This window comes from Trachurus trachurus (assembly GCF_905171665.1).
Source record: "Trachurus trachurus genome assembly, chromosome: 18".
Classification (NCBI taxonomy): Eukaryota; Metazoa; Chordata; class Actinopteri; order Carangiformes; family Carangidae; genus Trachurus; species Trachurus trachurus.
In genome coordinates, this window is record NC_139909.1 from 16,188,063 (window position 1) to 16,212,469 (window position 24,407).

The 24,407-nt window shown below is 40.9% G+C and overlaps 3 protein-coding genes across 3 annotated transcripts; 1 reads left to right on the forward strand and 2 right to left on the reverse strand.

Annotated features, from left to right (window-relative positions):
- Positions 1–554: 554 nt before the first annotated feature.
- Positions 555–14,154, reverse strand: gba2 (glucosidase, beta (bile acid) 2). The gene is made up of 18 exons (XM_083992661.1): positions 14,072–14,154; positions 13,051–13,793; positions 9,501–9,592; positions 9,236–9,351; positions 8,469–8,687; positions 7,519–7,758; positions 7,202–7,304; positions 6,482–6,635; positions 5,867–5,992; positions 5,535–5,719; positions 4,869–4,973; positions 4,671–4,778; positions 4,264–4,415; positions 3,915–4,021; positions 3,105–3,247; positions 2,909–3,024; positions 1,903–2,094; positions 555–1,627 (listed from the first exon to the last, which is right to left on the reverse strand). The coding sequence occupies exons 2-18, from the start codon at positions 13,242–13,244 to the stop codon at positions 1,421–1,423; spliced, it is 2,559 nt and encodes an 852-aa protein (XP_083848787.1). The 5' UTR covers positions 13,245–13,793; positions 14,072–14,154; the 3' UTR covers positions 555–1,420.
- Positions 14,155–14,894: 740 nt separating this feature from the next.
- rgp1 (GP1 homolog, RAB6A GEF complex partner 1) lies at positions 14,895–19,449 on the forward strand. Its single transcript, XM_083992751.1, has 9 exons — positions 14,895–15,065; positions 15,274–15,389; positions 16,159–16,292; positions 16,537–16,620; positions 16,828–16,977; positions 17,255–17,401; positions 17,639–17,766; positions 17,866–18,043; positions 18,678–19,449. Exons 2-9 carry the CDS (start codon positions 15,274–15,276, stop codon positions 18,899–18,901), a joined length of 1,161 nt encoding a protein of 386 aa, XP_083848877.1. The 5' UTR covers positions 14,895–15,065; the 3' UTR covers positions 18,902–19,449.
- Positions 19,450–19,975: 526 nt separating this feature from the next.
- On the reverse strand, positions 19,976–21,189 carry msmp1 (microseminoprotein, prostate associated 1; the record flags this gene model as incomplete). The annotated part of the gene is made up of 3 exons (XM_083992526.1): positions 19,976–20,147; positions 20,872–20,980; positions 21,081–21,189. The coding sequence occupies 3 exons, from the start codon at positions 21,187–21,189 to the stop codon at positions 19,976–19,978; spliced, it is 390 nt and encodes a 129-aa protein (XP_083848652.1).
- Between the last annotated feature and the right edge of the window lie 3,218 nt (positions 21,190–24,407).

Consider the following 24,407-nt stretch of genomic DNA (forward strand, 5'->3'; position numbering starts at 1 on the left):
TGCTACTTAACACAAGGTGAGTTGTAGATAATTGCACTCTGTAGACTTCTGTCAGACTTTGTGGTTGTTGACTGAACTATATAGCCTTTCTTGTCAGGCCTGATCGGCTAAATTTAGATCAGTGTAATGTTTAGACTAAGCATGGGTCAGACCTTTAGCATAGCACCTATCCAGCCGTTTAACAACCTCAAAAACTGTGGATGTGTAATTTAGTTATGTATATAATGCAAGCATGTGTACGTCAGAACAACAGACAGAACCTGCTTGGACTTTATAATTACCTGAGGTCACTGTACAATACTAAAATGTTACTGTAATATCTGAGTCTCTGTGGCGCAATTGGTTAGCGCGTTCGGCTGTTAACCGAAAGGTTGGTGGTTCAAGCCCACCCAGGGACGAAAGGATTTTGTGTTACCTGTAGTTTAAAAGTTGGAGTGCAACTGAAACTGATGTTACCAATTATTTATATTTCAACTTTAAAATAACATATGAAAAGTTTCTCTCATTAATTAACACAACAAAGCTCTTGTATCGTCAGTCGTTTATTCAGCACGATTGTCATGGGTATTGGATCTTATAAAACATAGTAAATGTTGCTGCTACATTTATATATTGTAGTTATAGGCCAACATGCAACAAGGCACCATGTACTAATTAAAAAAGAAGAAAATATATTTTTTTCAACCTTAATTTCCAATACTACTCATCACATGTTAGATCAATCAATATTACAGCATTCAAATCAAAGTAGAGGAAAGGGATAATCTTCAAACCGACTGTTTTCATGTGCCTTTATATCTAATCCAGTATTCAACTGATTCAGTCACAGGCCTTTGGGTGTACTCAACTGTTACAGACACCAATGACTAAATGTGGCTGGTATAATAACAGACAGCAGTCCACAAATAATAAGCCTGTAAAGTTGATGCAAATACTTGTTGTCACTGTTAACATGATTGTTAAATGTAGTGCTTGCATGTGTGTACATGCGTGGAAGTAGACATCTCTCAGCATATGTCAACATTTAGCAACACATACTGGCTTTGATTTTGACAGTACTTTGCTATCATCCTACACTGCACACACCTCAGGAACCATTTGTAGGCTGTTGTGAAAAATGTTGAACTCCTCACTGAAGAAATATCATCTACAGTAGCTGCTGTTGTTAAGCATAAACCATCACAGTTAAGACCTCAAGCCTCAAACGACAAAACATTTGAAGCGAGACAGTAAAGACGATTAAATTCAAGGTCTACAACCAGCCAAAAAGAGCACTGCAAGGTGGGAATGCAGATGGCATTGGTGAGTGCAGAAGTAACTGTGGGTCATGTTTGGAGGAACTCAATGTTCCCATGCTAATCACATCATTATGATGACTCAAGCCTTGGCTCTGATTTTCTCTCAAAAGCTGTCCTTGTCTTCAAGTTCTTGCTGATGTGGCCTGATCCTTCTGTGAAGTATTTAGGGCTAGCTGCATGGCCCATACGCTCAGAGGCCTCATGTAGGCCAGAGAGCGATAGATGCCCTTCTCACAGTAGGCCTCGGGTGTCTGGAACGCCATGCCTAGCCTTTCCCACACGGCCCGGTAGCAACCCTCGGCCGTGCGCATACCCTCATCCCGCATACCCTGGAGGAAAAAAAACAAAAAACAGCAGTGTTTCACTTCATCATACAGTCAACACCACCAGCCATGCAAACACGCACATCAGATATCATTAAGTTACTTCAACGGCAGGTTTTCTAAATAACACACAGGTTTTGTGTCAGGCTTTTTGTAAGACCCCTCAATTTCATGTTATATCTCATATTTTTAACCCAAAGTCTAAAATTGATAGGCTCCAGTTTTATAGATGAATATATGTGCATTGAAGGTCAAGCAAATACTAACACACACACACTTACCTCATGGATCATAGTGGCTGCCAGTCCATACACCACTCCAATCCAGACCTCATCTGACTGGACACTGGAGCGGTCAGGGACACCTTCCGGTCGCATGCCGTTAACGGCCCCCATCTGACCTTTAGCAAAGCTCATTACATTCAAGTCAAAGACAGATTTCAGTGCGCTCTGGATTTTTTCTTTTGGAAAAGCCTGAAAGAGAGAGAGAGAGAGAGTGGCAGTGAGTGAGTGTCCTAATCCTGAAAACATTCACAACTTCATGTTTGTCCGCTCCACACCTCAGATAGAACACCACATAGAACACAGAAAGAAATAATAATTTTATTTATAATGAAAATACATGTCCTCAAGACAGATGTTGTCAAGCCTACCATTGGAAATAATTACTTGCATACTGAAGGCTAAACAACACATATTTGAATGTATATGGATCCCAAGGACTCAGACTTAATAGACAATCAAATCAATGACTAATTGCTGTGGATATAGCAGTTTCCAAGATGGTGATTATTAACATCTTTTATCTTTATTATTGTCCTTTTTCTTTTCTGTTTTTCTTTCATTGCATCATTCGATAGGACTCCTGTAAGTGGCGTATATCATCTGTTTAAATAACAAGAGAAGCATGTTGTTTTGTGTTCGATGTGATTTTTTGTTTTATGTTGTGTTCTGAACATAATAAGGCAGCTAACATACTGTATGTTGTATGACATGTTGCAGGAATGTCAAAGACTGTATTTCCTTTTGCTATGCTGCTTAAAACTCAAATAAAGATATACATGTCCTATATTTAAAAAATGATATGAAATGTTATGGCCAAATCTTCACCATAGTCAATACTATGTGTATGTTATAGAATTAGTCAACTGAGAAACATTTGCTGTTGATATGTACAAATGTCATTAAACATACAATAAGCAGAACTGTCCATTGTCACTCTCGTAACTTAACATCTAGTAAAACTACTTAACATCAAGATTGGTTGGGAGATGGGGTGTTTACTTGCCTGGTAGTCTCCCTCCCCCAGCCCGGACGCTCTCAGGAACCAGTGCCCAGCACACTGGTCGGACATGACACTGTTAGAAAGGTCTCTCCCACTGCTATCATAGTTGTAGTATTTGCCTAAACAATATGGGAAATAATAAGAGCAAGTAAGTCATTTTGTTATGCACACATACTGAACAACGGCTGCTTGAACTCACCGTTCCACAGCAGTTTGTCAAAAGCAGCACTACCCCTGTCCAAGATGTCTTTGTAATACTGGTATTTCTCCTTGTTGTCCACCAGTCGGGCCATCTTACACATGACGCACAGGGACGCCAACCAGAGCCCACCACAGTATGCACTGTAAAAATACAAATAAATAAAATGACACTCAAGAAAATTAGTCCAGAGATGAGCATAATACGTTATTATCTTTTAAAGAACATACTTTTAATTTACTTTGTTAGATGACACAATGAGATCCCTACTTCTTTTGTATCTACATGTTAAATTACACGTAAAATCAGCAAAGTCAACTCAATTACTCTTTAAATCAGGCAAAGTCAGTCTAGCTTCTGTCTTATTCCCTTTTACAAAGTCAACGTCCTAGCTTTGTGCAAGGCGAGACCTTTGTATCCATTGTGTTCAAGTTAAAAATACAAATCAGCAATCCGATATTGTAAACAGGAACTGTCAGCTTTGGAAGACAACGCCTTTTATCTTTGCAGTGTTAGTCTAAAGCCCAGCACTCAAGTTACTTGTACAGGAGCAAATTAAACAGTCAATGGTTAGATTAGTTTAGACGCTTAAGCATTTTGTACTCCAAGGCTCCCAATTTCTTTACAGCAAGTGAATGGACTGTGTGCCAATAGTAACTGGTTAATATCCATGAGCCTAAGTTAATAAACAAACTTACATTTCCCCACTCTTTGATCAAATATTAATAGATGAAATGAGGGACTCTATGATGGTATATGATTGTTCCAGGCTGATAGAGGGCTGCTATGTGCCACTCTTTCATTTCTCACCTCGGTCCAGTCACTGTCCAGCCGTCATAGGTCTGGTCAGCATATCCAGAGTTTTCTATAAGTCCATCTCCATCTAGGTCAAACTTTATCTCCGACTCCATCACCGCCTAACGGACCAACCAGGGTGAGACAACAGAGTGGAACAAATTCAGTGACCAAATAATCTAATAAACTCAGCTTCATTAGCAGTGTAGGTTAACTACTTTAGCTTGCTTCACAGTGGAATGGAAAAAACACTTGAACTGGGTCAGCAAAGCTCAACTCGGATATGGTCCAGGCAATTAATCAATGGGAAAGTTGATCCAACGTTTAATAACTATATAATTAGGGCTACATTAGTCGTTTTTACCTGGCAGATGGGCCACATGTCGTGCAGGTATTGACTGTCCTGGGTGAGATGAAAGTCTCTGTAGACCTGCAGGACAAACTTCAGGTTCAAGTCCTTCCAGTCTGCAGTGTCATGAATGAGGTAGGCATTCACCCTCTGCCATGGCTCATCATCTAAGGACAGAGTCATCATATCGCAATGAGAGACAACTCATGAAAACACCCAAGTTTCAAGACACAAAGTTCATTTTTCTCTGATACAGGACTTTGAAGAAACCTCCTGCTGCCTATAAGGTAGTAAATGTATAACGGTAATAGCCATGAGTCATAGATGATCTTTAGGGCTGAAATATGCAAAACCACTAGTTTTAGTGCAAATAAAACAATCCACAGCCTTCAGAGTTGCAGTTAATGTAGTCTTTCCTCTACCTGGGTCTCCTATGTCATGAGGCACCACATTTTTGGCCTTGACCGGAGAACAACGCCCACTCATCAGATGGAGCCTCTCTGTTGGGTCCTGCTGCACCACACTGCCAGCTGAGAAGAGATTAAAATGCTGTAAAGACTGGTATCGCGCTCTATCAAACTCATGTGGTTTAATAAGAGATAAAACAGCACTTCACTCACCAATATCATATTGCAGACTCAAGGCAAGTTTGGGCCACAGCATGATAAGTGCAAAGGAAGCATAGAAGTGGACATCGTACGTGTTGTACATCCTGTACTCCTGACCTGGAAAAGAATAAAACCGTAGTAATGCAAGATATAAATAACATTTAATAACAAAAAAAAAGTGATGCACAATATTTTTAGTTCTAAGCACATGGTTGAATCAATGTGCCATTTATTTTCTCTGTTTATTGTTTTGTCCATACCAAAACTGACAGAAAAGTAGAGAAATACACCTTATAACCATTCAGGTGTTGAAGGCAACACCTCTTATTTTGTTCAACCAAATTAATTTGCAATTGTATGTATGCATGTGTGTTTATGTATATGTATATACATGGGTATACATATTGTTTGTTTGTTTTAATATTGTTGTTTTTGGGTCTCTTGTCTCGGCTTGCACCTATTGTTTTTTCGTCAATGTATTTTAATATATCCCTTTTTTGTTATTCTTTATTGGTGCGAAATAAAACTAAACTAAAAAAAATAAAATAAATAAAATAAAACACAAAAACCTATATTTTAGAATTTATTTTATTTTAATGAATGTGATTACTAATTAAATCAAAAGAGCTGCTTTGTTCAGTTCTTGCAGACTAACACATGTTTTCCCTTGGCACTTACCTTCTAGGTAGGCAAAACGCCCATACTCCTTGACGACAGCAGGCTGAGCTGGGAGCCCCCCGTCCTCGCTGCGGATACCACCACTGACATCGGTGTCCTCCGGTAGCTCCGTCCACACCGTCCCTCCGTCCGCCACAAAGTACAACTCATTAAACAGAGCCGACTTATACCAGGAGGGGAGAGAACTGCAACACATAAGCACAACACAAGCCAGGGTGAAACAGAGCCCACCTGCTGCTGTGAACTGATTACTGATTTAAGCATTAAAAATTGGGATTCCTCCTTTGATAAACCAATTAAAACCAATGTGTGTTGGTGCTGAGGTCATCTACCTGTCCTGCAGAATTGGTCTTTGCCATTCCTCAATACTCTTCTCCCATTGTTTGTAGTGCGTTAGGGCGTAGTGACTGAGAGAGGGGGATGCATCCCCATTGGTCCCATAGTAACGAGTGTATCTCCTGGAAACAGAAAAGCCACAAAAATGCTCCATGTTCATGAACAAATGCAACAAACACAAAAGCATAAATTGCAGTAGTTGAATAAAATCATAACAATTGAAAGTCTTTAATGTCAATATTTGTATTCCATTATGAAACCTTTTGATTTGTTCGTGGTGTGTCATCTTCAGTTGGACATTTGACTTTGAAATAGGAGACGGCATTGAACATGTTATCTGTATGTGTTGAATGTGACAATGAAAGCCTAACCCAAAATAAACAAGTTTTTTTCTATAGTAACCAAACAGTCTCATAATGTAAAGCTGAAGGCAATCGTGTCTGCATGTGACAATGAGGCAGCGGCAGTACAAACATTATCTAACAAAAAGAAAGCCTCCTACAATTATTACACGATCACAGCAAATTCAAAATATCTAGAATGATCAAATGGACAGTTTGTTGACGACTGACGTTCACAAAATGCAGCAGAAGACCCGACTAGCGGTGTACCTGAGGTGTTCCCTCTCCCTGGAACCAAATGTGATCTTGGGCATGTCCCAAGCCAGACAGAACTCCAGTGTGTTGTGGCTCTGAGCCGACACCGAGCAGCCCACGGCCAACGCTGCTGCCACCTTCTCCCCCCGAGGTGTCGGTGGGCTGGAGCCTGGAGAGATAAACTAGGGTCATATGTGGCAACTTTTTACATGAGCTGTTACTAAAAAGAATAATATCTATTAAAAAAACTAAGCAAAAAGAGTACTGAGCCTTAAAGCCCTTGTTGAAAACTCAATGACTGACATTCAACGGACATGACTTATAGCACCAAGAAATAAAAGACTAAAGACCATTTGCCTTTACGAGCCATATGTTATCCTAGTAAATGCTTTCTTGAGTCTTTGAGGCTTTTAATGTCTTACTGGAGCGTCTGTATTCGGTAAATTAGAGGAAAGGGCTGTGCTAAACTTGAACCATGGACCTAGTCGACCGTGGAGCATGTTCACAGTGTAAGTGAGACTCTCTCTTCATGTGATCTTTTAACTTATTAAAAAGAAAAACGTTACACCAACCTCTGTCTGTGGTATATGTTCACAGTGGTCAATAGTTCACACGTTCTTTCTATAGCTTTTCTGTGCACTTCTTTTCATGTTACGTCTTCATTTCAACGGAACAACAATTTGAGACATGTGTTGTTGCGTTATTCGTTGATTGCAGGCTTCCTTTACCACTGACCTGTCGGAGAGTCCAGTCGTCCATCGGTGATGAGGTCGCTCCACAGACTGCTGCAGGTTCCCTTCGGACTGAACGCTGTCTGGTGACTCACCTCTCTGTCAGGCTGTTCAAATGTGCACACAAACACACAAACACACACACACTCCTGGTAAATCTAACATCAAATGCTCATTAGCAGAAACAGCAGAATTTCCAACCCCAGTTGATCATTACAGATTAACTTCCAGAAAACAGAGACCATTGTTTCATACTTTTTAGCTTTATTCCCTGGGGAATTTCAGTAGCTACTTCCTAGAATCACAAAGTCAAATCCAAACCTGTTCTCGGGCTGCGATGCACAAAGTGTAAGGGTTCACTGTCGTGCGGTGATGTAGTAAAACCCCAGACACCGCCTCCCCTTCCTTCTCCAAGTGGAACGGTTCATTCCAGTGACCCCCGCACTTGTCGTCCTTGTGTCCCGAACCGTTGACCATAGTAAACATGATGGAGACATCGAGGTCGTAGTCATTCTTGTTCTCGATGTCCCACACAAACACAGCCACTGGGAGACTGGAGTCCTGAGAGAAATGAGACAACAACAAAATGACTTTAGTGAACGACTTTATCTCATCTTTTATGATTTAAAGGCCCCATGGCATGAAAAATGTGATTTTGGTTATTTTTTCGTGCTTGGGGGGGTTTCTGGGCCACGTATATACTGCCCCATGCATCAAACTGGTCATAAACGGAGAAACACACACCGCCCATTTGTAGGAACTGTCTCTTTAATACGAGCAGATAGCACTTCCTCCTTTCTGTGATGTCACACACAAGGTAACTCCGCCCACCGTGACCAGTTGTTTTTTTTCAATTTTTATGAATGCAGCTTAGGTTTCAGTTACTAGCCTGTGATTGGACCGACCACAGGCCACTCAAAAACAGTCAGCCAATCAGAGGAGAGGTTCTCATTCTCTCTTCTGATTGGCCAAATGACCTGTGGCTGCTAGAGCTCCAGAAAGAGGCAACAGAAAGGGGCAATATAAACGATATTAAGCAGATCACAGGTACTCAAAACCAATGATACATCTTGTTAGGGATATCAGCAGGTAAATAAACCCAGAGAAAAGTGCACAGCATGGGGCCTTTAATGCTTTCAACTGGTACCTAATTTTTCTCTCAAAACCACAAACTTTCAATAATATTTAAAAACCTGTCGTGCGTCGACAACAGACAATAAAATATCATAACTCATGTTAGCCTGAATAAAATCCTGGGATGCCTCACTTACCTGGTAGTCATGGGGAATGATGGGGGAAACCTGTCTGCAGGTTAGGGTGACGTTTTGTCCCGGCAGGTGGTAGACAGTCCAGGCGCGGGGGTACAAGGCGTGGTAGAAGGCGTACTCCCCGCAGTAGCCCCAGTTCCAGCCTTGTAGCGTGGGAGGATGCTCTACAGATAGCACCTGCTGGTAAACCGTTTGTCCTCCACGACGCAAACAAACTGTGAACTAAGATAAAGACAAGTCAGTAAAAAAAACACAACAGCGATATTTGTGTTTTCATTCATTTATACACTGCAAAAACTCAAAATCTTACCAAGAATATTTGTCCTATTTCTAGTCAAAATGTCATTTCTAGTCAAAACAAATCTCATTATACTTAAAATAAGACTCATCACATTAAAAAGTAGCTTGTTTTTAGACACTTTTGACTTCTTTCAAGCATATCTTCACTTGAAATTAAGTAGAAAAATCTGATAGTGGAGCAAGTTTTTCTTTCTTATTACAAGCACAAAACAACTTGCTTTCACTGGCAGATTTTTCTACTTATTTCAAGTGAAAATTTGTTTGAAACAAGTGAAAATGATCTAAAAACAAGTTCATTTTTAAGTGATTAGTCTTATTTTAAGTGGGAAGAGATTAGTTTTGACTAGAAATGAGACATTTTGACAAGAAATAAGACAAATATTCTTGGAAAGATTTTGAGTTTTTGCAGTGTACACTCTTATATCCTAATTTCTTATAATGGAGTAAGGCTTTATCCAGGATCTGTGTACCTGGTTGGCTGTGACAGTTTTATAGTGGTACATTCCAGGGTTGAGTTGCCATCTACAGAACTCCCCCCTCCAGCCTCTGGTGATGGTGCCTCCTCCGATACCTCCCAGTGGGGCACCTGCAGATTGGGAACAGTGAACAAAGAGGCGGGTTGTTCAGCTTCAAGCAATGGGCAGGCATCCTATGGGAGATCAAATATACTGTAGGCCTGAGCAGCAAGTTCCCCAAAGTGAGCGTATGTTTTTTACAAGACAGACTTGAACTCACCGTATATTTGACGCAGCGGTTGAGCGCCAAACATATCAATGAAAGGAGCCTTCTTTTCCACCTGGGTCTTCTTGTACCACCATTTTAGATACCTGTGTGAACACAGAGAGTATACAGCACACTGATCACCTTATACATCATGAGTGGAAGGATGCAAGTGCAGAAGTTACTGAGTTCATTTGGTAGGATTTTAGTTGAGCATCACAAGCACATGTGCAATTCTTTTTCTGCTTTTCTTGTTAGTTTTCTCTTATTTTCATAGTTAAATTCAGTTAAGGCTGTTTACAGCTCTCAGCCCAGGCTGGACAATGCACACACACACACACACACACACACACGCCATTTAAGAGAGAGAGAAGAGTGAATTGTGCAGCTGCATGAAGGACACGCTTGTAATGAGGGGAATGAAGTCAAAGTGGTTCTACTTTATCTGGTTGACAAGGTAAACAATGCAGGTGTGTGTGTGTACATGTGTGCCTGCATGTGTGTCTCCGTGCGCACAACTTGCACTTGCAGCAGGTAAAATATTAATTAGGCTATGTTACAAAAGGTCTCAACGAGCTCCTGGAGCCTGAGACCAGAGGCTCCGAAGTTCAACATGAGAGAGAGCCAATAATCCGCTTCTGCTCCAAATTCTCGTTTCTGACATGCTAAGATTTTTATGCCAATATCCTAAAAGTATAAAGCTCTTGTTTTTGTCTGAGCAGTTGAATTGCATTAGGCAAGCCATTAGTTCAGCTGCTTATACAGCCTACATCGCTTTAGCTTTTAGCCGACTCTCGTAATACACAACAACTTCTTGTGTTTCCACCAGGGAGCCTGTGAACTTTCAGCTCACTTTTCAAAATGAGAAAGACACTAGATGTACTATACAAGCAAGACACCCGCTGTCCCCATTGCATGAAAAGATCAGAGCAAGCTGACATCGCTCAACGCCTACAGGCACTGTAGTTTGGTTCTTGTGGTAAAACCAAACAAGCAGGTGACGTCACAAACAGACCTGCTTTGTTTTCAAGATGCCACAGATATGTGGAGGTTGCAAGTAGATCAGAGTTTCACCTAGGCAGTTGAGATCCTGATGTATCTCATGTCATGATCATGTGTCTTAAACAGCCACAACTGTTGAATTCCTGCTCCCCTTAGAAACACTGCAGGGCATCTTGTAAAGTTCATCTAAAATAAATACCATGCATCAGCTCATCAGCTATCAACACAAGTCAAAACAAGTATGCACTCAGGCATTTGTATTTTAACATACCTGAATAATCAATAATCAGCTACAAAGGGCTTTTATATTGTGAAAGATCCTGTGCAGCTGCAAAAAATCGCTGTGTCTGAGGATTACAGCATCTGACTGTATTGCAAACAATGAGCTCACATGAAAGCTTCGGCCCCGGAGAAACAACAGTGGCCCGTCGACACAGCTCTCCACTGAGGATGAATGTGTTCGGTTAAAGCCTGTTATTTGAAGCTATGTCAGGTCACCCCTGTTGTCAGGATCTTGTTGTTCCACCGCTCAGCTGGAATGCACCGCAAAAACAAAAGCCCTCGCCCTGATCTCAACCTGCGAGCTCTGGCCGAGCAGCTCGCTAACCTGAACCCAACCTGTACACGCTAAAAGCTGCTATCTCCCTGGCCTGGCCTGCAGAAAAAAGTATTTTTTCTTCCTTATTCATATCCTATTACGAGCAGATACACTATTCAGCAGGTTTAAGTAGAAGCAGCAGCTCAATGAACAGGTGTAAGGCGAGCAGACACTCAGTGGAAGATGGTTGCAACTTGCTTATAATAATTACTAATTATTGTTATCATAATAATGACGGATTATTATTCTGATAACAATACCTACAGATAATTTACAAGACTCTGTTTTTACAAGCAAATATCGGCACAGGCAGGCCTTTCATTGGTTGGGGCCACACCTCAGTGCATTGATCATACCATCAATAACGCCAAGCCGACAGTATAACTTGCTCTTTTGTTTCTGTTTCAGCTGTGTAAATGCTATCACATTAATCAGTGTAACAGTGAACAAATGTTGCCAAGGTGATGAAGTCAGCCAAGACACACCTTCTATTATCGGCCCGAGCTGAGACTGTGCAGCATGTTTGCTTTACCAAGACATTGCAACACATTAAACCGTTGATTAAGATTATGCCTTTATGTTTAAAACAATGATGAACCGTTTTCTGAAAGCTTTTTGGAGGAGCGGACCATGTTGTGTAATAATACATGAGTAACGCACCCGACAAGTTTTAACCTATAGATTTAGCTTTAGGATACATTACAACAGTCTACTGCAGGGATCTTATTAGGACATCATGTAGAAAAGTCGAAGGAGATTTACTGAAGGGCGAAGGTGTGTAAAGAAAATAACATTTTACAGTTGAAGCACATTTTTTTAAATTAACTACATGAACAAAGAGTATATTCAGTCCAGGTTGTGAAAGAGGAAGCCTGACGACTGACGGACATACACCCAAGGCTCCTCAGTTGAGCCACGCTCTTCGGATTTAAACGATAAGTGAAAGTGCTGCTTGGCTGTGCGCCCAACACCTCATTCAAGCTGCACAACGTGCTACATTTGGATCTCAGATGTCAGCAGGTTGTTGAGAAAACAAACATGCACGGGAAAAAAAATTAACAGATGTTGAGATCTGTGCTGGATTTTGGTCTTACCAAGAGTTTCCCGTCGTGTTTACGGTGATTGTTTTACAGTTAAAGAGCAGTAAACAAACTGCACCTTGAACTTGAAACTAACGTGGAACGAGAGCTCATGTACCACTTTGATGAAGATTCGACTGAATTTGTATAGAAACAGGAAGTGTCAAGTCCTTCAAGATTACATCCGTCTGATTTGTAGAAAACAGTATTGCAGTATCGATGTCCACTCTGACAGGATAGTAATAGGAAGTTTAAAAAAAATAAATAATTGGCAAGAAATACCAAGAATGCTGAGAGTACTGCACAACAACCTGTCATCACCTCCATCAGGTATTTAAGGCACTTCCTTTTTGTACAAAGAGCAAAAACAAACCACAACACACCTACTGAAGTAAATACTGGCCAAAATGAAAAAAGGCAAAATAACATGGCTATCAGTTTTATGTGCTCTGAACATTTTACTTTTTTCCACAGCTCATTTTGGTGTCACTGTAATGAATACAGAAATGTAACTTTTTTTACCTACAGATTAACACGGGCCAAAAGTTTACCCTGACCCTGACCCTGACCCTGAATAATGGTCTTACAATCCAACTGAAATGCAATGTAGATGTTGCAGCATCAAACATTTCAAGGTAGGATTGGACACCATTTCTCTCCCTCTCTCTCTCTCAGGTGCTGGTGAGAAATACAATACTATAAAACCTCTCCAGGTACTACACCGTGGAAACATGCAGGTGGGTTAAATGGTATAGAGACCAAAGTTGGTTATGACATGAAGATTTAAAGTGAAAATAGCTAGACTCAATACAGAAAAGGGTGGATGTGCTGAAGAGTGTGTAATAAATATATTTGCTACTTGAACTCTTCTTTGAGTGAGTCTTACCTGACTCCAAGGCCGATGTGATCCCAGATGTTGGACAGTGAGACGTCTTTAGCTTGAAAGGGCTTTCTCTTCTCCTTGAACTCATGTGCGAGACAGATCCGCCAGCCTTCCTTGGGCACGCCGTATCCCATTTCCTTGGAGACATATCTGCTCATGAGGTCCGCTGTGGACTTCTCACCCCAGTCTGCAGTCATTTTGACAGGAATGCCACTAGCAGTATGGATCTTTAAGTGGACAGGGGGGAGTGGGGGGGTGGGGGTGGCAGGAAAACCTTGTGAGCACAGATCTGTAACCACCTTTTGTCAACAAACTCGACCTGTGATGTCTTCACCATGGAGGAAAAAAAAAAACACTGAGGTGGTGGCTGGCTGCAAGTGGCCTAGGTTTCAGTCATTCCCGTGGGACAAACCGCACCTCACCTGTCAAGGTCTGAATACCTGCAGGACATGGACCGGTGACTAAACAATTGCTCCTTCAGGTATGAATCCCCAATGCCATTATAAGGTGATTACTATCCACATCTTCATATCCTCAGAGACTACTGCACCAGTTTGCTTCACAATCGGTCTGTGGGGTTGTGTTTTTTTTTGTTTTTTTCTTTTAGAGAGAGAGAGATGACAGACCCCTCTTGTCTGAGTCCGGATGTGTCTTGTTTCGCCTGCTGTGGTGGTGTCTCGGTGGTGGTACAACAGGTTTAGACCGACAGGAAGTGCTGAGGATCTCGGTCATTCAGCTGGGGGCACCTATGAATGAGATTACACAAAATATTAACTGTTCAGAGAGGAGGAAGAAGAAGGGATCACATTAATTAACCGGGGCCGACAGCGAGCATCTAACCGGGCAGTTAGCTGCAAAGTCGCCAACTGAGAGCATTACATCACCATTGTAACAAATCATGTATCCTTATCTTGAAGTAACGCCTCGCTACTGGAGCAGGAGCTAACTCTGCTATAGCAAGCTTGCGATCAAAAGCACCAGATAATACATTTATATTTGTGAAAATGAATAAATTAAAAAATACCGGAGGGACGTCGTCATCCCGCTGCAGTTCCAGCCCAACCTCTGTCTGTCTGCAGGCAGCCTGTAGCTCCTGCTAGCACGGCGCTCAGTATGCAAATGGTTTACATTTGTCACTAATACATCCGGTGACGTGTTTCCCCTCGTTTTGTCTGTCAGGCAGCGCTTTACCTGTTGATGTTCACCGCCTCTTTTTGATAAGAGTTGCAGATCTAAGGTTCAACTAAACCGCTAATGTACCTTAAAGTAGACACAAAACAATGTTTAAGTGTAGCTCTAGTCCAAATCAGACACGCTTGATGCCTCGCAGACCGGACGGAGGGACAGAGGACTACAGTAGCTCTTAGCCTGTACCATTTGCAGTAAAGAGAGAAAGGGGGCGGTTATATTGTTATTCACATATTAATCCTCGGTCTATAAGTGCCAGGCATCGGTATAATGTTGAGAAATATAGGTAGTATATAATTTTTTTTATTAAAATACCTCTGTGTAATGTGAGCTGTGACCGCTCGAAGAAATGTTATTTGTAAATAAACATTCGTCTCTTTAGCAGTCACCATGGCAACGGCCCACAGTTCCAGAGTTCTGCCGGTTCTGCCACGTGACGCGTCCTACACGGCCGACCAAAAACATTACCGGAGTACTATAACTGTGTTTTATTCTTTGAATAAACAAGACACTAAAAGGTAGGTGATACCGAGATGTTAAGCGAAACTTAATCTTGATTAAAATGTACGTTTGTTGGTAAATGTTATTATTATTTAGCAGTTTTGCCTGACTCCGGGTTTTTCATTGGTCGGCCACTAGTGGGTATCGAATATCTACTGTATTTGTTGTTTACTGTAGCAGGAGTGGTGGCTAACTGGATATAATATGGTCAGTGTTTCTGTAAAAATACGATGAAATATTGAATATTTCGAGTCGAGAAGTACAGTGAGGTGTGCTTTGGGATAAGACAACGGAACTGTTTCGCTGCTGCGGTGTCGTTACAGGTCAAGGTATGTGTTGAAATGTAAGTTAGCTGCAAACCAGCTAAGTTACTAGCAACGAAGTTAACTTCTTCCCTCAGCCACACGACACTTTTTATTGCTATTTTGCGTGTGGCACAAAACAAACCGTGTTAAACTGCAGCTTGCATTGTTCTCTGTATTTATGGTCGTATGTATGCTCAGCTTGGTAACGTCGCCTTGTACCGTAACGTTACAGATGATCGAGGTAGTGGCCTCCATGGCCCGAGGCCCTGTGTTTCTGGCCGGGGAGCTCATGGAGTGTCTCATAACTTTCACCAACCCGATGTCCCATCTCTCCACCTCTGCTAGCAGGTACAGGATTATTATACACCTTTCACTTCTTCACTGTTCACACAAACAAGATGTGACTCAAACATACCAGAGGCTGTCTTTGAGTTTGCTGTATTGTAGATGTAATGTATGTTGTAAAAGTACAGTTGAAAAGTTGAATACATGTATGATTTAGGTAGAAAGGGGAGCTCATACCCTTTTATTGACAAACTACATAGGCAAAAGTCTATTTCTGAAGACAGACAGGTGTGTTGTGATTTTTACAGCTGCCATAATTAGTCAAAAAATCTAATGGTTTATTGGAAAAACACAATGTTGTGCATGATTATATACAGTATACTCTATTGCCTTTGGTCTATGAACAAAAATACATTTCAAGATCAATCCCGTCATTATTTGCTAACATTCACAGATTAAATAACTACTCAGTTGACTGAGATTGATCGATTAATCATCCATTATTAAATGAATATGTATTATCTTTTTTTTTTAAGTATATTTTTAGGCTTTTCATGCCTTTATTTTGATGGTACAATTGAGAGAGACAGGAAATGGGGAGGCAAAGAGAGGGGGAAGGACATGCAGGAAAGGGCCGGCTGATGCGGGATTCGAACCAGGGCCGCCTGCAGTGAGGACTTTAGCCTCAACACATGGGGCGCATATGTATTATCTTATTAATATTGAGGAGGAGTTTCCTTTTGTATTTCTTTGCCCGATATACAGTAACTCCAGAAACCCATCATTAATTAATGAAAAATGTGTAACCCTTGTTTTCCAACTGTTATTACAGTGAGATGCTGGCGTGGGCCAGTGCCCAGATTCATTGTCAGTTTCATGCCAGTGAGAGCAGGGTGGCCCTCCCAGCACAGGGGAACAAACAGGATGTCCAGGCTGAAAGTGACACGGTCCTTATTCCAAGCAGAGGTCAGTTGGAGGATAGGGTGGACTCTGAGAAGAGCAGAACTAAAAAATCACTAGTATTTATATCTTTTTTAACACACATTGACGTACAATTACATGAAGCCCACTATTTCTGTCATTAATTAATATAGAGGTAAACAAGTTTTGTTGCAAACTTAGTCCCAAAAAGTTTTAGACTTTGGATATAGTTTTTTTCATAATGTGTAATATACTTCAAATGCAAAACACTAATTATTTTTCTATACAGGAGAGCGAGGGCAGTGTGTGCTGGACACACCACCTAAGATATTATTCTGTGACCTGCGCCTGGACCCTGGAGAGAGCAAAACCTGTGAGTGTTTGCATTTATGAAAAACATGTGGATTTGCAAAAATCCAGAAGTTTGAATTGTGTGTGAGTGCCACAATATGAGTAACTCTCAGAATATTAGAGCTATACCTTATTGCAAAGTCTTTAAAGTCCAGATGCCATGCTAAATCGTTATGCAATATTTAAGAATGAACACATAACTTTCTGTTTGTGATCTACTCCACCACAGATTCATACAGTGAAGTCGTACCTGTAGATGGTCCTCCTAGTTTCCGTGGTCAGTCAGTGAAATACGTCTACAAACTGACCATCGGCTGCCAGAGAGTCAACTCTCCCATCAAACTACTGCGAGTTCCCTTCAGGGTGCTGGTTCTGCAGGGTGAGACGACTCTGAGTCTGGATCAATTGATTAAAATGTTGTGTTGTGCACTGTAAAGCTTTGAGTGGTGATGAGGTTTGTCACTTTGAAACCACAGGACAGGAGTGACGCAATGTTTACTTCTGATTGGCTGGTTGCTAGAGATTGTTATTGTGTTAAGGGAACAGAAACTGTTTATTATGATAAATTTACCACAATCTTTAGTCAGGGCAAATGTAATCTCATCATCAGTCTTATCATACGAACTCTTGTCATATTGTGTACGTCTGAACTGTAGGCATGCCAGAGCCTCCGTTTCCCCAGGATGAGGAGGTTTCCCCCTCTAACCCGTTCCTGGAGGAAGAGGAAGCTAGCCGGAGAGACGCTCGGCCTTTGGAGAGAGCACTGGACATGCTGATGGTCACCACTTCAAGACGCTGCCCACGTCAGTCAGATTATCTGTTTCCCTGTTACAACCATGACATGTGCATATGAAAAATGGGTGAAAAATGTCATTACACACAGTATATGTTACACAATGATTAGTTAAAATGTAAACTGGACACATATAGCAACAGCATTTTTGTAAAATCTCTTTAATTGCAGATATCTGCGCTTAATCGTCTGATTTTGCTTCTCTTCTTGAAATCGGTTTTGACCTTTGGGATTCTGTTTTCTTCAGATATGTTTAATATCACCAACATGCGAGGGAAAGTGGCAAAGTTCTGCATCTTCAAGATCGTGTACAGACTCGGGGAGGACATCGTCGGCACATTCAACTTCTCAGAGGGTGACATCCCCTGTTTACAGGTGTCTTTATCGCTCTGAGTTTTTGTACAATGTTTAAATTGTCTGTTTTATGAGTGTGGGACTTGTGACTGACAGTCGACTCGTGTGTTTGGTTTCCAGTATTCAGTGAGCCTCCAGAGCGAGGAGGAGATCCAGCAGCAGTACCAGCGGCGGCCGGGCCAGGCCGTCAGTGTGACCGGACACGGGCGACACATGGAGTCCTGCCTCCACACGGCCTCCAGCCACTTCTCCCTCCCCATCCCCCTCAATGTCACACCCGGTTTCAGCACAGACATAGGTCAGTCACCGGGGGACTTGAACAAGTCTGACTCAGTTAAATGTTTCGCAACTTTCCACTATAACGTCTTGGTAGCTCAGTTTTCTGCAAAGCTTTTGAGAAAGTGACACTATTATTGATGTAGTTGCTGCTATCAAAGGAGTACTGCAAGAGCCAGTACTAGAATAAAAGTCTTTTAAAAGCCTGAGCTATTAGAGAACATTAGAAATCAAATGTGTCCCCAGTGTCCCACTTCAGTAAAAGGAACCTCCTGAAGAGTTTGAGTACTACAAGCTCCGTATAATATTGTCTTCCAAAGCAGGTTCCAGTTTTTATTTTGAATTTTCTACACGCACACGAGTATGTGGGTGACGTACTACACGTTCCTGATTTTCTCTCATGCGGTAATGCAACAGGAGACACAGCAGTGTTCCAGGAAGTGATGGGGAAAGAAAAATACTGATAACTGGCAAACATCAGGGTTAAAAAAAAAAAATCAAAAAACTGACTTTGCAAGTTCCTATTTGAGTAAATAAATCCAGTCATGGTTTTTGTTTTTCTTGTAGAACTCAGCTTTTAGAGTCAGCTAATAGTTCTCAGATACTCAGCCGGTTACACATGAACTCAACACCCGAACCCTTATCTCTTCCTACAGTGTCTCTTCGGTGGCGTCTGCACTTTGAGTTCGTCACTGCCCGGGAGCCTATGGAACCGCCCACCGTCCTGCAGAACCAATCAGAGGTCACGGTTTGGGCCGGGGCAGAACACGTGGATGTGGATACGTTCAGCTGGGATCTGCCAATCAAAGTCCTGCCCACCAACCCGGCCTTGGCGTCCTACGTGTCCCAGTTCACAGGGACCAACAGTATTAATATATGACTGTAAGACTGCGACCACGAGACAAATAGGTCTTAATATGGTGTTTCTGAGGGAATCAACTGATGTTTGCATGTGTGAGTGTGTATATGTATGTGTGTGTGTGTGTTAGGATGAGAGAGAGGGAGTGTTTTTCTTTTTTCTTTCCAGATGAGAAATGTTTGCACAGACGCGCACATTTCATGAACAAAGAATCCATTTTTTTGTTTCCATTGTATATGCAGAGCCAGTGATGGATTCCATATGTTAAGTATGCAAGTCTGTGTTTTGCCTTTGTCGTATGCATTTTTTGATGCATCCTAACTTTGAGTATATATTTCCATTAGGAAGACTGACTCACATTTTGAGTGAAAACTCCTCTGTGGTTGTTGTGCATCGCTGTATTTATTTTATTTTCGACTCTATTATTTACTTGCACATGTGTTAATCCTGATTTTTATGAGACAACTCTTTCTTATCCAAGATATTTTTACTGTTTAACTGTCTTTTCTTTCGGCTTGAGCAAAGGCTGTACTGAGGTGTACATAACTACGGGAGAAAAATGAATTAAAGTGTGCTTTAAATTTGATTAATTATGTGTGAGGGACTCATGTCTTCACATACTTCAACACTGTTTCTCTTTTTCTGTAGAACTTTATTTGGAGATTAAATGAGTTACAACAGAGATCAAGTCAAATACAATAGAATTTCTTCTATATATTAATGCATGTGTATATATACGTTTATATTTACAACAATAATTTGATTAATTAAGGTTGCAGCATTTGGCTTGATGTAAAAGTCTCTAAAAACAGATTTAGAAATCAATCAAACACTGATTGGAAAAGATTTAATAAATTTGTTTATATATTTCTTTAAATTCTTTGCTGGGAAATATGGCAGTTTCATTTAAATATACTTTCATAGACAAATGGCACTAACATTTCCTTCACCGATAGTACACATCAAAACTTACACATGCTGCTAATGTACATTATGTATATGTCAAAAGTAGTAACTGTTGTTTAACTGTATAGTGAGTAATGGGTTCACAGGCAAAGAGACTGAACAGATTAGTGGTTTTGGTCTTGTGGCTCTCTACCCCTCCAGCTGCTGCTGCAGCTGCATTGATCCGTGGCTCGGGTCCTTGAACTCCTCGCCCGGGGAGCAGGGCAGACGGGGGTCGGCTGCCTGCACCAGAGACACTTTGCAGGACACCGGCTCCACACGCACCTCACACCAAGCAGGGAAATCCACCGGCCGATGAACCCTGAACATAGGTGGAGGTAAAGGAGAAGATTTGATCGTACATTTTTAAGAATTCAAAAAAATACTCTAATTTCACTGTTTACTCTTCCTTTTGATCTTATTAAATTAATTAGTTGTTTTACTTTTTGCTGATTCAGCAGTATCGCTAAAAATACAGGATGATTGGTTTTAATTTTCCACAACAGTTAAGTCTTGACAACGTGTCGAAGAAAAGGGCCTGAATAAAAGCATAGAAAATGTTCTTGAGATCTTCATGTCAGTGGTGGAAAGTAACCAAGTACATTTTCCTTCACTTCTTCTGCTTAATACTTTGCTCAAGTTCAGAGAGAAACATTATATATTTACTCCTCTACATTACTTATGCAGCTATAGTTCATACTTTAATTCAGGATTTAGATTTATACAACATACAATCATGAATCATCCCACAGAATATGTTTAAAAAACACTATTTATGTCTGATATATTGTTCTGAATGTATTTGAAAATATCTCAACAGTGCGTAAACCAGTTGAGCTACACCTCAGCTATCAATAATGTTCAAATGTTGTTGCAATAAGTCATAATAACACAATAGCAATATAAAACATTTCAAATGTTCTGTTTCTGCTTTAAATACTTCAGTCAGATCCACTTCTCTGAAAAAACATCTCTCTGAAGCTGACTGCAGCATAATGACTTGAAGCATCTGGACACCAAACCACACAGGAGGTTTGTGTACTCACGTCTCACAGCAACCGACCCCGACAGGGTGCAGACAGGTGCACTGCATACAAGCGTTGTCCATCCAGGTCTCACCCAGTGAGTAGTGTTTTCCCTCGAACACACACAGTGCTGGAACGACATGTGGCAGTCAGAAGCTCAGAAATATGGGGGAAAAAAAAAAGTTAAGTACTTATAATAAATGAGATTATAAAAAAGCTTGGGATCTCACCTCTGGAGTTGAAGTGGCACTCCATTGGCGCAGCAGAACCAGCGCTGGTCCACAGAAGAAACCCTGCAGCTGCAAGCAGCCAGTGAACACCAGCAGTCTCCATCTTCATCTGGTCCGGTCAGAACTCTGGTTCCTCTCCTCCACTTGCACCCTCATTTATACATCCTGAGGCTTTACGACCACGGCATGGAGGTGTGGTCATGCGGCCCACAGTGCTGGCTGTGGAAGTCGTCAGCGGTGCCATCCACTGGGAATGAGGGCTGTGGTGGTGGTGGTGGTGGTGGTTTTTTTGTGGAGGAGGGGGCAGTAAGAGGAGGGAGTCAGTGTCTTGGCACCGTTTTGGCACTCCAGAGATCACCTCGCTGTGCTTCAGCGGGCATGAACCTCTAAAGTGATAGAAACAATGACACATCCATGCGGTGACTAAGAGAGGGAAGGGTAGGAGAGAGGTGAGGTGGAGGTGACGTCCAAAGGGAGGAGGGTAAGAGGGATGGAGTTATGAAAGATGATTCATAGCCATTCAACCTCTCATATGGATCTGTAGGCCACGCGTTATGTGAAACACATGTCTACATACTAAATTTATATCCATAACAAGGAACTTTAATTGCAGACATTAACAGTATGTTGGTATGGTTACAAAGAGGCACTCACCTGTATAACTTTAGGTGAAAAGCTGAAGAATTAACTGGTTTGATGATGAGAGAGGAGTTACGTTCTGGCCTCCAGCAGAGTTTGAATAGTTTTCCTTTAGACCTTGTGTTAGCCATGTCTCTGTACTCAAATAGTGCGCTGTATACACACAAATACACAACATAATACAGCATATACATGAACTGCTGTTGCAAGGTCCTCAATAACCCCTCATCCCGTCTACCTCTGCAGTATTACCTCATTTTATTAATGTCACATAATCCGTTACCCAATGCAGGTCCAGTCCAACCCCAAAGGAAAGTTGGGTGTGCAGAGTATCATGGAAGAAGAAATGCATAAACAACACTTTCAATGTTATTAAAGGAAAACTAAGAGGATTAAGCCTCTTATGAGTATATTTGTTTTGGCGATTACATCGGATGATAAATAATTTGCAGCCTGGCAACAAAATCCTCCTACGTGCACATCTAAAGCTCATGATTTAATAAGTTAATACCTTATCTGTTTAATCTGTACAACCAGGGCTACAAAAAGTCTAAAAATGACAATTTGACATTTTAACATTAAGATTTTTTGTCCCATCCAAGTATTAAATGAATATTTAAACACCATAAAATGGAAAATTGTAGATTTTACTCTTTGGTGGACAGACAGTTGTTTCAATTTTCACAAATCAGTAGAACAATTTATTTTTTATCACATCATCTTCATCTGTCAAAGGCTAAGATGCGATTGAAAACACTGGAAAAAACAAGTAAAAGGACTTCAGAGATGTCATGCCCTTGTTAAACTTTTGATTGTGTTGTGTAACAGGAACCCTTATTCATTTTCCAGTAAATTTTACATTTTCCCAACTCATTTATCAAAAGAGATTGTCTATATACTGACATTTAGTTTGCTTTTTTTACTCTCGGTTATCTGCTCTGGCCTTGTTCTTAAAATTAAAATTGATTCTCGTGTTGTGAAGATATGTCCATTCCCATGTACTCTGTGTCCATTCTCACAAGTTCATCCTTGCGAAAAAAAAACAAGCATTTAAAAGATACAAAATGTGACCTGTCCGGGAAATGCAGCAGAGTCTCACTCCCTGGGCCAACAAAACATTAGCTCATCTTCTTCCACTTGTTTGCTATCTGCCCTCTGATCTGCAAGATCATAGGAAAAATCTTCTCAAACGTCTCACAGGAGGCCCCGGGGCCCCGTAACGTGGTGTCTCACATGCCTTTTCTCTGATACCTCCACAGTAGTCGGAGAGTGTTGATAGGTCTCCCTGATCAGTACGGGGTGCTTCTTCATTCAGTCATATGACTCACATTTGCCTCACTCTGGCTGCGCGCTTTCTCTCTGAGCCTTACTGCAGTTCAGATTGTCATTAATATGAATGTACAGGTTATTATAAAGGCCTGATGGAATAGTTTAGACATTTAAAGTCTATTTCCGTATTCACTTATTTCATTTATTTAGATACTGTGTTATTACTACCATTGTTCTTGTTCAAGTTCAACTATATAGGGTGGGCTCTCTAGCGCCTATAGGTCCCCTACATATTGACAATGACAAAAAGTTCACACCCTGATTTGTCAACTAGTTGTCGTCAGCATTGATGAAAAGGGAGGAACTCATCAAAACAAAAGATGAGGATTTTCCGGTCACACGCCTGTTGCCCTTCACGGACATGCACTTCATTGGTGAAAAGTGCGTTTTAACTGTGGAGACCTTCCTGTTGAAAGTTCACAATGCTGTCGTCATGAAATGATCATACTTGGCGTGTCGAAACTTTGATAAAAGACTGTCCTTTGTCGTGGTAATCATCTTCCATAGAGAAATTGTACCTCAAAAAAGTTTGGCAACACATTTCTGTAATTTCTGTTAATTTCAATAATCAGTTGATCATGCACAACACAGATTTCAAGGTGAATGCTTAATCTATAGTTAACATAAAATGATATGTTGTGTAGGGGTGTATTCACAGTCTTTTCTGTTATCTTAAAATGTGACATCGCTCTGATATCAAGCTAACGTTGCTATCTGTTTCAGTATTAATAGCCTATAAGCAATATTTAAATCAGTTATTTTTACTGAACCCATACAAACAGCTTCTGCTCTGTAAAAACCAAACACTCATGAGGACTGTAGTATCATATTGTTGAACGCTCCAGTAGCCTAAATGTTGTTCCTTAAGGCTTGGACTGTTTCCTCAGTTGAACAAAATCAAGGCCAAACAATATTTTCAACAGCTTTGTTTGGTAAAAGAAAGAAAGAAGTAGCAGAACAGCAATGACCCACAGTTGCAGATGGACTGGGGTCCATTCTTTCAGTCTTTGTGCCTGTTTGTGGTGTAAAAACAGTGTTTGTTTTATGTAGGTTGTATGTTTTTATATATAGGTATTGCCTCCAATTTCGTTGCACTTTTGTACAATGATAATACATTTCTTAAACCTGAATCTTTTGCTTAGTCTATGATGTTATTCATCTATTTGCTTGTTCATTATTTTGTTCATGGTTAATGCAGCATTGTTGATTTTAAACTTAGTTATTTTTTGTGTTATTATTGAAGGAAAAACACTTAGAATTGATAATGATACAAAATTCAATTCAATTCAGTTTTTATTTGTCACTTTCATGAGAAACCATTTGTTTAACATGGGAGCGAGAAGCCGTTCTCCCTGTCAT

What these genes read in the sequence shown, in the direction of transcription:
- gba2 (XM_083992661.1), bottom strand. Translation starts at nt 13,244, where the DNA reads ATGACTGCAGACTGGGGTGAGAAGTCCACAGCGGACCTCATGAGCAGA. An exon ending in CACATCGGCCTTGGAGTCAG is followed by an intron (nt 9,593 to 13,050) that starts GTAAGACTCACT and finishes GTGTTCACACAG; the next exon opens with GTATCTAAAATGGTGGTACA. An exon ending in AAACTGTCACAGCCAACCAG is followed by an intron (nt 8,688 to 9,235) that starts GTACACAGATCC and finishes TCTTTATCTTAG; the next exon opens with TTCACAGTTTGTTTGCGTCG.
- rgp1 (XM_083992751.1), top strand. Translation starts at nt 15,274, where the DNA reads ATGATCGAGGTAGTGGCCTCCATGGCCCGAGGCCCTGTGTTTCTGGCC. An exon ending in CAGGGTGCTGGTTCTGCAGG is followed by an intron (nt 16,978 to 17,254) that starts GTGAGACGACTC and finishes TCTGAACTGTAG; the next exon opens with GCATGCCAGAGCCTCCGTTT. An exon ending in CGGTTTCAGCACAGACATAG is followed by an intron (nt 18,044 to 18,677) that starts GTCAGTCACCGG and finishes CTCTTCCTACAG; the next exon opens with TGTCTCTTCGGTGGCGTCTG.